Consider the following 14,501-nt stretch of genomic DNA (forward strand, 5'->3'; position numbering starts at 1 on the left):
TTCAAATTCTAATATGTAAAATTAGTTTCTAATAGGTTATGTAAGTTTCACAATTTTTTCCTAATAATTTCCTCACACAAGAGAAAATTCCAACTGAAATTCACCATAATTTTTCCATGTTTCAACATTTTAGAATGTCACAAGAGTTTACTATATGAGAATTCAAATATATAATTAAATAAAACAAATTCAATTAACTGAAATGATTACCAAATGTGGTCTTTTCAACAGCATTTCCAATTTACTAAGGACTAACTCCTTATTTGAACCCCTGTTAAAAACCATTCTAAAACTGGTCACTGCTCTTTTCTCCCTACGTAATGGTATAATAGTATTATTTTAAAAGGTAACTCTTTAAAAAGGTAACTGACAATCATAATACTGCCTTGAAGTTATCATTTTCAAAATTCATGCTTTCCCACACACATGGAAACTAAAAAAGATAAAGAAGGACTGTAGCACCCCGGAATTCAAACAAAAGCTAGGATTTTTAATAAATTACTAGGACAATGTTTCCTTTTTCTTCTAAAGCAAACAGAAATAAAATAAAAATCCAATTAACTGGAATCCTATTAAGTATAACTTTACAATAAATGAAAATTTACAGGAATTTAGAAGTAGAAAATACAAATCAAATCAGAGTGCTCTTACTTAATGCTGATACATTGATGGATGCGACAAAAAGTCTCAAATATGAAGAGACGGGCATTTTCAATGAAATCCTCAAGACAAGCCACCAAGAAGAAATCATTCACTAGCACCTATGCATGTAAGAAAAAGAAAAAACGGTGCTGACAAGCAATTTTGAAAAATTTGTCACAAATACTTTCTTTGTGCTTTACTCATTATTCCATTCACTATAATTCTCTCATCTATCACAAGTTGTACACCACAGCACTTTCTAGAACACTACATTCAAGTCTCTAACAATTTAACCAAGAAGTAAACGAATGCTACAGGAAAAAGAGCTAAGAACTGCACTGTTTCCTTGTTCCATTGATGACTTGAGCAATCTTGTGACAAAGCAGCTTTGTCCTGTCTCTATCCTACATAAATGTTCTGTAGATAACATATTTCCAGCTATTTAAGATAGTTACAAATGGACTAAAGATATGCATATTTTTGTGATAGTAAGTAGACTTGAAAATCTACAAAAGAAAAAAATTCAAAGGGTGGCACCTATTCCACAGATGGTATTATACTTAGAAGGGAATATTCTAACTTCAAGAATAGCAACCAAGTGCCCCACTGCCTTGGCAAGGCCTAGATACTTAGTATTACAATATACACCAATATTTAAATAACAATGTCACATTTCACTGCAAGTACACAAGTTATTAAACTGGATTCTAATTTTGTCCAATGTTTGAAAATCACCTCTAAAGGTATACTTACATAATTTCCTTTTCCTTAGACAAATAAGATCTTAAGTCCTTCAACAAACTCTTCCAATTTTTGTGCTAATATCTGGGTTCAAAAATGAAACTGACAGCTAGTAACTTGTAGATTTGGTAAATGCCTTAAACAGGTAAATTCTTAGTTTCTCAAAACTTGCAAACTAAGTTATTCAAAAAAAACCCGTAAATCTAACTCTTTCAGTTGCTCTCACAGAACTTTAGTTTCTACCAACTAACAGAAGACGTTGTAGTTAAAAAATTCACACTCTTAGCTTGACTGATTTATAGCAAATGATAAATACAATCATGAGAAAAATTCTGAAGATAGGCCTGCTTACGTAACACACTGGAATTACAGCTGTGATGGAAAATTCCATATAATCTTGCCCATACATATAAAATATTTCACATATTTACTCATTCAGGATAAGACATGTGTGAATTTATAAAGCCCCCATGTTTTAACCAACTGTCCTAACAAAAGGGATAGACTCAGGCAATAAGATTGAAAATGTCTTCAACCCAGCACATTTCTAAATAATCTGCATATTAAGATTAATAAACATTTCTGATATAATCACTTTAATAAAACCCTGCAAGGTTAACTTTTATAATATTCAAAATTTTAAGAATATTATTAATTTGTAAGTAAAAATTTGTACTTACTGATTCACATTCCCTTAGCTTTTTCTGAGCCCCATCAAAGTCAAAGTTAACATATAAGCATTCAACAAACTCTGTAATTGGGTCTTTATATGTGTAAGACTCCTGTAAAATTAAGTCAAAGGTTAAGTTGGATCTGATTCAACACTGTTTAGTAGACCATCCCCAGAATAGCCCAATCTTCCTATTTTCTCCTCCCTTACCATTAATTTCTAACAAATTACCTAGTATTATCTTCTCAAAGCAATTGCTCATATCCTGATTGCAGGCCACACCTTAACCTTATAATGCCTTCCAGACCAAGTTCTCTTAATTCTCATCCTAGAACCATTCCAAAAGCTTTCAAATTCCTCTACTGCCAGAAGTCTCCCTTAGTTAATAAACAGTGATGAACTTCTCCAAGTAAAAGGGTATTCATATCTTTCAGGATAAAACTGTCTTTTTGTACTTAAATTATTCTTAGATCAAATAAATGTTTAAGTTCTTTTTTAACCCATAGTTACTGCTAAGAAATTCACTAAAAATCAATCAGTAGGGCTATAGCTTTTGTACAACTTGGGGACTATTAAAATTATATTCTATGTAAAGATCACTACTCTGGAACTATGTAGGTAATGACCTTCCAACAAAAAGTTCCAAGCTCCAGATCTCCTTCACCCTTTGCAATAAGAGCAACACTAATACACAATGCATAGTAAGTATCTAACTAGCAGAGAGTAGTATTCATTCATACCACATCTACCATAAGTATATCATGAACTTAAAAGTAGTATATGCCCATTTGGGGTTCTTGGGCTCTTTTCTCTTCATGTATACTTCCCTCCTATTTTTAAACATTTTTACCTTAAGAACTAAGAGTCCTACTTTTTCAGAAAAAGAGGTTAGACTTAAAGTTTAGGCACATTTTAAAAATCAACAGATTTTAGTTTTTACCTGTTGAATAACTTTGACCAGATCTTTTAGCACTTGCCGGCGTTTTCGGACATCTTTGTTTGTTATGACTGCTGTGGTCAAATAGCGGAGAATATGTGGACACATTGTCTGAATTGCATTAAGATACCTAAGGTAAAAACATAAAAGTTACTTAATATTAATCACTTACCCAGTTTTTTTAGATCTATAATCACCTGTGATTTAAAAAAAAACACTTGGGGCTCCCCTGGTGCTGCAGTGGTTAAGAATCCGCCTGCCAATGCAGGGGACACAGGTTCGAGCCCTGGCTGGGAAGATCCCACATGCTGTGGAGCAACTAAGCCCATGTGCCACAACTACTGAGCCTGCGAGCCACAACTAGTGAGCCCATGTGCCACAACTACTGAAGCCTGCGCGCCCAGAGCCCGTGCTCCACAACTAGAGAAGCCACCACAATGAGAAGCCCGCGCACTGCAACGAAGAGTAGCCCCCACTCGCCGCAACTAGAGAAAGCCCGTGCGCAACAAAGAAGACTCAATGCAGCCAAATATTAAAAAAATTAAGTTATAAAAGAATAAAAATAAAACACTTGAGCAGCCCATTAGATTGCACTGTTTCAGAAAACTAGGATTGCAAAAACTTAAGAATGAATACTATAAAGCAGCGGTTCACAACCTTTTTGGCACCAGGGACCAGTTCTGTGGAAGACAATTTTTCCATGGGAGGGCGGCGGCGGGGGAGTTGGTGTGGTTCAGGTAGTAATGTGCTCGATGGTGGGGAGGGTTCAGGCGGTAATGCGAGCGTGCAAGCGATCGGGAGTGATGGGGAGTGGCAGATGAAGCTTTGCTTGCTTGCCCACCGCTCACCGCCTGCTGTGCAGCCCGGTTCCTAACAGGCCGAGGACGGGTACCAGTCTGCAGACTGGGAGTTGGAGACCCCTGCTGTAAGGGCCATCTCCTCCAAGAAAAAGTCTAAATGATGAGAATGCCAGCTGGTATTTCCCAATTTGGAGTGAGATGACAGACTCACTTAAGAGGTAAATAATCCTATTACCATTGTTGAATAAGAGGATTTTGCAAGGCCCTTATACATGCTGTCATTCTGTTTCAAAAGATTTCATTTCCCTAGAAGAACAAATGTGTGAAAACCTATGTGCAAAAAAACACTACTCAATTAGAGAATCAGGCACTCAACACAAAGAATTAAAAAAATAATTTCAGGAGATGAAAGACTGGAAACTATTTTGATGATCCCCAGCTGGTTACCCTCTGTCATTCAGTGTTTATCCTGTATTTCTCCTGCTCAATTTCCTTATATAGCTCCCCAATTTTTATCCAGTAAGAACCTCTGAGCCACCAGGTACTATGCCAAGCTTGGAAACATTTGTCAATAAAGTCCATTTCTCTTAGTTAAATCTTCAAGTCCCAAAGTACCCATCCAGATGCATCTCCCACCACACCACCGACTGCCTCTTGCTTCCCTCACTTCTTAAAACTCACTCCATATGGACTGCTCTTCCAAACACATCCCTCTAAAGGCCTAAATTCTAGCCATCCTTCAAGGTCCAGCTCAGATACCTTATCTTCCAAGTTCTCCCAGACTGTAATGTTAATAAATCTTTATACTTTGTCATATTGCAGATTCCCCATAAAATGCTGTCTGAACTCTTTAGAGGACCCTAGAATCTGATAGTAACGTAACAAATAAAATCTAGTCCCACTTAGCCCTCCCTAAATTTCCTCTAAAAAAGGTAAGGTATAAAAATAATCAACACTCACTTAAGAATAAAACAATTTCTAAGAAAAGATAACTACACAAATCAGCTAAAAGTTTCATTATCTGAAAAATTAAGCCTGAGTTTTAGGCAGAAAATTTTAAATGCAATGTTCACTCAGTACAAGTGATTGCCTCAATATTCTTATCAGAGACATCATGTACAGCAGAGCATGACTGGTGTTCTTCATCAGTTTTGAAGTAGGTAATTTTAGTAGGCATTTATGAAACTCATTCATAGATTTTTCCATACAAAATAAAAAATTGTAAGTTTATTTTATATGATGTTAAACATTTATTTTTACTTATCCTTTCTCTGTATCATTGCACCACGTGTAACTTCACTGTTTTTTTTTTTTTTTGCGGTACGTGGGCCTCTCACTGTTCCGTTGCGGAGCACAGGCTCCGGACGCGCAGGCCCAGCGGCCATGGCTCACGGGCCCAGCCGCTCCGCGGCATGTGGGATCCTCCCGGACCGGGGCATGAACCCGCGTCCCCCGCATCGGCAGGCGGACTCTCAACCACTGCGCCACCAGGGAAGCCCCAACTTCACTGTTTTTATTGGAGAATGACTTCCTTAAAAAATCATCTCTCTTATGTGAGTATATGGTAGGGGTTAGCAAAATTTTTGTAAAGAGCAGATAATGAATATTTTAGGTTCGCAGGTTGAGAGGCAAGACTGAGAATATTAATCAGGTACCTAAATAACCTAAGTAACAAGAAAACAAATTTCCAAAATATTTTACTGACGAAATGCAAAATATAATAGTTGACTATAATTTTTTATAATTCAGGTCTACTAATGAGAAGAATAAAATTCCTTTAATAGGGTAACTTTGCTTAACTGTGTTCAAAGTTAGAGATCCCTATCACTAAAATTTATTGCAAATGTTTATCTGTTAATGCTGATTTGTAACGAGATTTTACATATTTGACCTCTGATATCAATTGATAAGATTTTAATTGAGCATATTTATCACTTGGAAGGCTTTTATGGAAGGTTTTTACAGAATTCTGTTAAGTTCTTTTGATACTGCCTTTTAGCATATCATTACACTACAGATAAATTGCTTCTGTTTCAATTGCACAGTTAAATGAATTTTCAAATACAGAAATTTCCTTTGTATTGGGTTGGCAAAAAGGTTCAGTTTTTCTGTAAGATCTTACAAAAAAACTCGAATGAACTTCTTGGCCAACCCAATGCTTACAATGAGGTCTAAAACTTTCTGGAATTGTAACTTGAGCCCAAAAAACGTGTCCACTACAAACGTGTGGGAATGAGAGTCTCATTTCTTCTTTTAACTTTTGAAAGAATGGAAAATGTATAAAGCAGCTGGACATAGGATTTATGCTATGTTAGGCATTATCAAAGTGACTACCAGAGTATAAGTTTTGCATATAAGTACTGTTCTGATTTGTAATTTTAGGTTGAATTCAGAAACATTATCAAGTCTATAGCTTAACGTCCAGAGCCATTCATGGCTTGATAATAGTGGTTGAGGGCAATTTTTTGTTCAGGAGAATTTCAGTCTTGCTCCAACCTCAAAAAAGTCACAACAAAACTTTGCCACTGCAAAGCCATCCTATCACTGTGGTAGCAGGAAAAATCAAGATATTCTATTGATCTGACAAAAATTCATGGACTGAGAACAGTTAAGTCCACAATAGCAAATGAAGTTCACTGTTGACACGAATGGTTCAGTAATACACCATGGATTCAAGAATTTTCCCCACAAAGTACCTGGAAATGAACAATGCAATGGGTAACTATAGGCTTTGAACACCTCACATTTTCACAAGCTTTGTAAATCTGTTCAACTAATAAGCATTTTTCTCCTCCACACATATTTGCCACCAAAAGTTTTAACACATCTTAGCAGATTCCACTTCAGGCTGTACTAAATTAGTGTTTCCTCAATTTTGAAAACATTTTCACCTGTAATTGTTCCAGACTATTCATAGAGGCATGTTCTTCAGTCACTTCAAATCCATCACTGACTCCTCAAGCCAACAACTAGCCATATTGGTAAACATCTCTCAACTCATCAAGAGCCCAGGAAAACCACTAAAAATCATATACTTTATATTTTAATTGACTACTGATGCTGCTCCCAACATTTTCAATTCTGAGGAGCTGTTCTCACCAAAAGGCTAAAAGTTTTAAACAAGTTCATTTTTTCTGGACATATTTCTTTGGCTACTGCAACTGAACAGAATTTAACAAAATCACCACTGGTAAATGGCTTTCCTTACCTGGTTAACAAAAGAGCCGCTCAGAAACTTACTTTGGTTGAAGCCTCATTTTCATTAATTTTTGTGAGGAAATTCTGCTGTGATGAGATCTTCTGTTTTAAATTTCCTAATTTTTCTGACAGTTGCTTTGTAATCAGTTGGGAATATTGTAATGAGTGCTTACAGTCTGGTTATGTAGAGGTATACTGTATTCTCTTAGCATATCTACATTGTCAGTTCAATGCTTTGCTTTCTAATTTGAAACAAAATAATTCCCACTGCACTGTGCCTTAAAATTTATGCACATTTGGTACTTCGCTGGTAGCACAGTGGTTAAGAATCCTCCTGCCAATGCAGGGGACACAAGTTTGAGCCCTGGTCAGGGAAGATCCCACATGCCACGGAGCAACTAAGCCAGTGACCACAACTACTGAGCCTGCGCTCTAGAGCCCATGAGCTACAACTACTGAAGCCCACGCACCTAGAGCCCGTACCATGCAACAAGAGAAGTCACCACAATGAGAAGCCCGTGCACTGCAAGGGTAGCCTCCACTTGCTGCAACTAGAGAAAGCCTGCGCACAGCAACAAAGACCCAACGCAGCCAAAAATAAATAAATTAATACATTTATTAAAAAAAACATTTAAGCACATTTGAGTCCACTTTTCTAAAAGAAGTAAAATGTTGCAGTATAGTGATACACATGGCACTTGAAACTTTGTCCAGGTACAAGGGCAGCGTCACTGGGATTCAAAGAGCACTGAGTAGCAGAGTGAGGCAGGGAGAGTGCAATAATATATGATCTCTGTCACAACAATTCAACTCTGCCATTACAATCCAAAAGCAGCCAAAGATGTGTGTGTGTGCGTGTGTGTAGATATATCCATATATAAATGTGTGTTCCAATAAAAATTTATGGACACTAAAACTGTAATGGCATATAATTATCACATTGCAAAATATTTTTCTTTTCATTATTTTCCCCAACCATTTAAAATGTAAAAGCCATTCTTAGATTGCAGGCCATAAGAAAAAAGGCAGTGGGCCACAAGACGTTTTAGCCCATGGTCCATAGTTTGCAGACTCCTGGTATACAGCATTACCATGGCTGACTTCGAAACATGCTAGGGCAGAAGTGATCCTTCCTATGTATGTATGTATGTATGTTATGTATATAGATCAATATATAAAGGAAGGGAGTGGGGATTAAGGGTGATTCTGGGGACGTTACCTTACTTCACACTCTTGTAGGATCCGTAATTATATATTTAGTTCGAACAAAAGCAAAACCATAGATATAGTTATTTAACAGCCTGTACATAACCATTGTACTCTTTTGTTCTACTTCTCTTTGTTATCATCCACCTCCTTTCATCTCTAACAATCAAAATTTAAAAGTCAAATCAATTTTCATCTTCACTGGACTCTAACTTCTCGAGGTCTCACTGGTAAGTGTTATATATTTACAGTGTGTTTAGCATGCATAATACATCTGTATTTAGCTAAGTAGGTTCTTAAACTACTTGTTATGTTATTTGTTTGGATTATAAATTAGGCAAGAAAGGAGGCTATACCTCCCCTATTTTTGAAATCTAACTTAAAATTAATTTTTCCTTTAAACAAGAGCTTCAGTATTTACTGTGTCTGGAAGTGTAATTTCATGATGGTTAAGTAAAAATGTTTATTTTTCCTCTAGCACAGCCCTGCTCTAATTGTACAATTTTATGGAAGTTTTTTCTACAATATTTTCTAATGGTAAGTCAGAACATTTAGAAATCAAAGGATAAGACAAAATATGCCACCAAATAAAAAATATTTAAGTATTATATGGGGGATACTATAAGGACATAAAGAATAAAAATTCTGCTCTCAAATATGCTTATAATCTAGTTGGGGAGATAAGGCAATTATAAGTTTTTTAAAAAAGACAGTAAATAATTAAATTCCAAATTATCAATATAAGGTAGGCACAATATACAGGACCTCATGTAGAAGTAAACCTGAGCTGGAGCTTGAAAAACAGGCAGGCTTTGAATTGGTACAAAAAAGGGAAAGGTACTTCCAGAAAGGCTTAAAAAATCAAAAAGGCAAGACTTAGTAGAACTGCAGAGGATGGATTTTTAGAGATCATCCTGAGCTAAAGCAGGTAAAACACCTGCATGAAAAAGTTTTCTTATCAGGAACAATTAGAAAATTTAGGAAAAATAAAGGCAGAGGGTAAATCAGGACAAATTCTAGACACGATCTAGTTGACTGTTAACAGTAAAACTTGAAATTTCTTAGGATATTTATGATATCTTTATTTAGAAAACAAATTAAACATTCTTTTGCTAACTGAACTTTGAATCTTTCTTTTTACAACTGGAGAGTAACTAGGGCATTGTATTACAAATGCATTCTTCTCCCTAATAGCATCTACATTTGGTGGCAAAGCCTCATCTCTAATAGCCTACGAACACTGTTCTAGCTTACACTTGATACTTTATCTTACATATTATATTACATTTAAAAGTTCAACATTTTTCAAATGTGTAAATCATCTCCATTTTGGATTCAGAATAAATTATGGCAGAAATGATAATATATATGATGTAAGAGACTTAACCTGCACTGGCATCTAAACTTTCACTTCAAGGACAAAAGTATAAATTATCTCAACAGTACTTTCGTATTTTAAAAAAAGCCTGAAATCACAATCTATATAAACTATCAATTTAACATACACTCAGTGAACCACATTAAATTGTATTCCTGTGCTACTGGAAATTAAAAACAGAAAAATATGATACTTTCTCCATTAATACCTACTACCTATCAGAGACAACTGAAAAATGCATACTGACTGTAGACATACAAATGCAAATTACACACTTACTAGAAGCTATTCTACTTAAAGAATATGCAACCTAGGAAAATGGCTGAAACAATGATCTGTCAAGCCAACTGGGTGTATTCTCACGCGAAAAAAGTTAGAATCAAGCAAAAACCAGAGTAAGTCATTAAGACATTACTAATGAGGAAGAAAATACGATGGCAACCTGACCCTATGGCAAGTGAAAATGGTAAGCACCGTATTTTGGTGAAATTTTAAAACTGTAATACTGAGAGTATAATTGGGGCTGGGGCCGGGGGTGGGGGGGGATGGTATTGCGTCAGCAAATGAAGCTTAACTAGACTCCTGAGGCTTGTAAGAGTCTCTGGATCATGAATAGGTATTTCTTTGAGAAGACTCTACCTGCCCCCACCCCGGTCCTGACCGCTCTGCTCTCTCCGGCAGGTCATGATGATGGGCAGCGCCCGCGTGGCCGAGCTGCTGCTGCTCCACGGTGCGGACCCCAACTGCGCAGACCCCGCCACCCTCAACCGACCCGTGCACGACGCCGCCCGGGAGGGCTTCCTGGACACGTTGGTGGCGCTGCACCGAGCCGGGGCGCGGCTGGACGTGCGCGACGCTTGGGGCCGCCTGCCCGTGGACCTGGCTGAGGAGCGGGGCCACCGCGACGTCGCCCGCTACCTGCGCGCGGCCGAGGGAGACTGATGGCGCTTGCCACAGCCGCCCCAAACGATTTTTCTTTTCTCTCCAGTTCCTCACCCCAACTTAGTTCAATGAGGTCTGCAAACGTGGAGCGGCGGAAGTCTTCCTGGGCGACCTGATTCCCCGCAGGGAAGGAGGGGCAGACCGGGAAGAAATTTTTTTTCTCTTTTTTTCTCTGGATGCAGCCCTCGACACTCACCGTGAAGTGAAACGCAGAGAGGTGGGGCAAATGGATTTCCAGCGAGATTTAGGAGCCGAATGTGGAATTCCCAGGTTTATTTTTCAGGGTTTTCTGGCGAAAAGTGGCACATGAAGAAATCCGCGAAGGAACCCAAGCGCTGCGAATCTTCACACAAAAGATGCTGGGGCAGAGTGGGAGGCGGCGGTGACTGGCATTCGGGTGGGAGGCAGGTGATAACGTTCGCCCCATTGACCTTGAAAGACCCCCCTCCTTTAAGCCCCTACGTCAGGCGTTAGGCCCTGGGGATATGAGGGCAAAGCTGAAGACGGAGGACCAAGCGATGATGACGGTCGTCGTGGGCTCTTTCTTTACAAGCTGCACGGAGCAGAGCAGGTCACGTGCAAAACGCTCCATACTGGAAGCCTTGGGGACTCGCGCCCAGCTACACCGGATAGTGACGGAGAAGAGAGGACCCGGAAGCCACCTCGAACTTGCCTGCTTATTCTAAAGTCCCCAGGGCAAGGTGGTTCTGAACAGCTCTCCGAAAGGGGCGCTCGTTTGCTGTTGTTAAATAAAGGCGAGATTCTTGCGGCGTTCCAGCAGTCCGCGCACAGACTGAAGTCGGGGATTGTAGCGAGAGCAACTGTAGGTAGGCAGTTAACTGTAACGATTTGTTTAATCTATGAACGGTAGGATACAGAGAGCCCCCTGTAAATTGCCACTTGAAAAGATTTCGTGATATTTTGTACTTCTGGGTGGTTCTTCAATAGCAGTCTTACTTACGGAGACTTTAAATAACAAAGTAACTCGTGGCCCTTGGGAAAGAGGTGAGGAAGAACTACAGCTTTTACACGAAGCTATAGCACAGTAGCAACGCCCAGATTGCTTTGATCCTTAACCTATTTATTTCTCTGTTAAATTTTCTGTTTCCTTTACTACAGTCTCAGGGGATCAAACAATGAAATATTACAAATGTATTTTAGAAGATCCATGCACTTACCCAGTAAATTATCTCAGGATATTTCCCAAAGCGTTGCTAAGAGTAGATTGAATATAAAACTGTTGAAAATATATGATGATGGCTCGCGGAATGTCTTAATATCTGCTGAACAAACTAAAGGTGTACTGTTTGGGGATTTAAATTTCCAGTGTTGCTTGATACATTACAGCATTGGAATAACTGATATTTCACTGTTTTAATGTAAAAAAAATTGAGATTGGACTCCAAGATTTTGGCTTAAAACATGATTCCATTCCTAATTTAAAGAAATTGTGGAATCTGATGACAACCTGATATTAAGGGAAACTAAATCAAGAAAATGTGGTTGGGTACTATAGGGTTCTGTGAGATCCACAGCCATATATATATTATATATATATTATATATATTTGGCAAATATATATATATATTCGGCAAATATATATATCTATATATTTGGCAAAACCAAAACATCATACATTATTGGAAAATCAAGTACCACCTGGTTGCACTGAAATAGTAATTTATGAATACATGTAAAAGTAAATTCAGATTTCAAATCCACCTGGTAGGCAGATTTGGTCAATGTGTTTTATCAGCAGCACAAGAAGTATATACTGTTAAATCTGTTTAAGATTTCACTTTGAAGGATACATGCAAGCAAATATAGCTCTATATACATGAACCCTGCTTCTGGCTCTATTTTACAATTACAGAAAAATATACGTGTTAATTTCTGTATCTAAATCTAAAATATTACCAAGGTTTGTACACATCTTACTACCTGACCTTCATTGCAAGATCTGGAAGTGAAATAAATTCAGAATTCAATAATGTAAAAAAAAAAAAAAAAAAAAAAACTGTAATACTACTGAGTTTTCTTTTTCACATTTTGCGAACAAGCTACTTCTGTTTAAAAAAAAATAGTCCAAATGGCATCAGGGTTCTTATTGTGAGGATGAAAATGTTCAAAAATTGACTTATGGTGATGGCTGCACCACTTGGTAAAGTAACTAAAAATCGCTGAACTGTAAACAAAAAATGAAATCATCTGGTACCTTAGCACAAACCACGGTAGTGACATCATACTATAATAGTCACTGTTATTAATAACCAAACTCTTACAGTTAAAAAAAAAGCCAATTTCAACTATATCTTTGATTAGGCAGTACAAATTATTAATTTTCAAAAATTTCAACCCGTGCATACTTATCTTTTTAATATTCTGTATGACTAAAATGGGAAGTGTGTAAAAGATCTTCTGCTGTACACTACAGTGTCATGGTTGTCTTAAGGAAAAGTACATGTTCAATGATTGAGTTGCAAGGTGAACCAGCTGCTTTTCTCATAGAACACTATTTTTACTTGAAGGAGTGACAGTCAAACCAAAGCCATTCAGACTTGAGTATTTGGCAGACATTTTCCAGATAATAAAGTTGAGCCTATCCTTCAATAAAAACAAATGATAAAAATCAGTTTTCAAAAAAAGGGTAAAATTTTGGAAAATCTGTATCTGTCATCAAGAGTTTGACTATTATCCAATACTTTTTGAAAAGCCTTTTCTAATGGGTTTAGTAGTGAAATTAATGAATGTGATTTTTTTGGTGTTGTATAATGGTGCTGCATATGTTGGAATACCTGCATAACTCCCTGAACCAGTATTTCCCAAACAATCAATGCATACGGTCAAAAAATCATGCATGGGTAAAAGATCCATTTAAATTGCAAAATCAACCAATATAGTTTAGAATTCTAGTATAGTTTAGAATCCAAAAAACTGAATGATATGGTTTCAAATCCCACATTTCAGTACCTTTTAAGAAATTACTACTTGTTGAGTTCTGGTGTATGATCAAAAAAGGATATTCACAATTATCTGAAAAGGCTAGTAAAACACCTCTCTTTCCCAACTACATGTATGTGTGAGGCTTGGTTTTCTTCTTATCCTTCAAACAAAATGACATATCACAACAGACTGAATGAAAATCAGATATGAAAAAAAACACGAAAATCTAGCTGTCAATTAAGCCAGAAATGTAAAGGTCTGCAAAAATGTAAAACAATGCCACTCATCACTAAATTTGGTTTTTTAAAGTTATTTTTCATAAGAATATATATAACTATAATCAATTTACTATTTGTCAATTAATAAATATATTTTAGAATTTCTTAATTTCTAATACAGTATATATATCAATAAATTTAGCCAACACATACAAAACTACACTCAAAAACTCTTGATAGTGTAAGAGTTTCAAGACTAAAAAGTTTAAGAACCATTCACCAGTAACAATAATATTGCCAAAGATAATTCTGATGTCAGTATTATTTTCTTCTCAACATCCAATGTTTTTTCTCCTCACTGTGTATATCTGATTTGGGTCTTGGAGGGGGTAAGAGGATCTTACTGAATGTTCTAATAGGGCTAGTCCTATTTGCCTCGCAAAATTGGATGCAGAATATCTCCCCATGTACACCTAGTTCTTTTAATGCTCCAAAATTAGTAATTTCAACATTTACTAATATATTACTAATTTTATTTTCAGTGCCTTTGTTCCATTTTTCTGTACTTTTTACTCAAGGTTTTAAAAGTTGAACAAGTACTCAAAGCTATGAATTAATTTCTGAGTGCTGCTTTGGCAGGTATTTCATAATTATCAACATTTAATCTCTTCTTTGATTCAGTTACTTATAAAACTTTTAATAACTCCTAGTTTTACTGTTTTGTGTCCGGAAAGTACATGCTATAAAATTTCTAGTTTTAAAAATTTATTCAGAGATTTTTAATGGCATAAGGTATTGTCTTTTTTGCATATGAACCATGGAAATG

At 36.8% G+C, this 14,501-nt stretch overlaps 2 protein-coding genes across 2 annotated transcripts in view; one reads left to right on the forward strand and one right to left on the reverse strand.

The window, feature by feature from the left end:
• Positions 1-14,501, reverse strand: part of EIF3E (eukaryotic translation initiation factor 3 subunit E) — a 53,450-nt gene that overhangs the window by 15,449 nt on the left and 23,500 nt on the right. The window contains exons 8-10 of the mRNA XM_004282938.2: positions 2,994-3,120; positions 2,064-2,165; positions 652-761 (exon numbers count right to left, since the gene is read on the reverse strand). Of these exons, the coding sequence (XP_004282986.1) occupies positions 652-761; positions 2,064-2,165; positions 2,994-3,120 (339 nt within the window). The remainder of the gene's footprint in view (positions 1-651; positions 762-2,063; positions 2,166-2,993; positions 3,121-14,501) is intronic.
• Positions 10,090-10,532, forward strand: LOC105748701 (cyclin-dependent kinase 4 inhibitor B-like). Its single transcript, XM_033411252.2, has one exon. The coding sequence runs from the start codon at positions 10,257-10,259 to the stop codon at positions 10,512-10,514; it is 258 nt and encodes an 85-aa protein (XP_033267143.1). The 5' UTR covers positions 10,090-10,256; the 3' UTR covers positions 10,515-10,532.

The sequence above is a fragment of the Orcinus orca genome, chromosome 17, assembly GCF_937001465.1.
Source record: "Orcinus orca chromosome 17, mOrcOrc1.1, whole genome shotgun sequence".
In the NCBI taxonomy this organism is placed as follows: Eukaryota; Metazoa; Chordata; class Mammalia; order Artiodactyla; family Delphinidae; genus Orcinus; species Orcinus orca.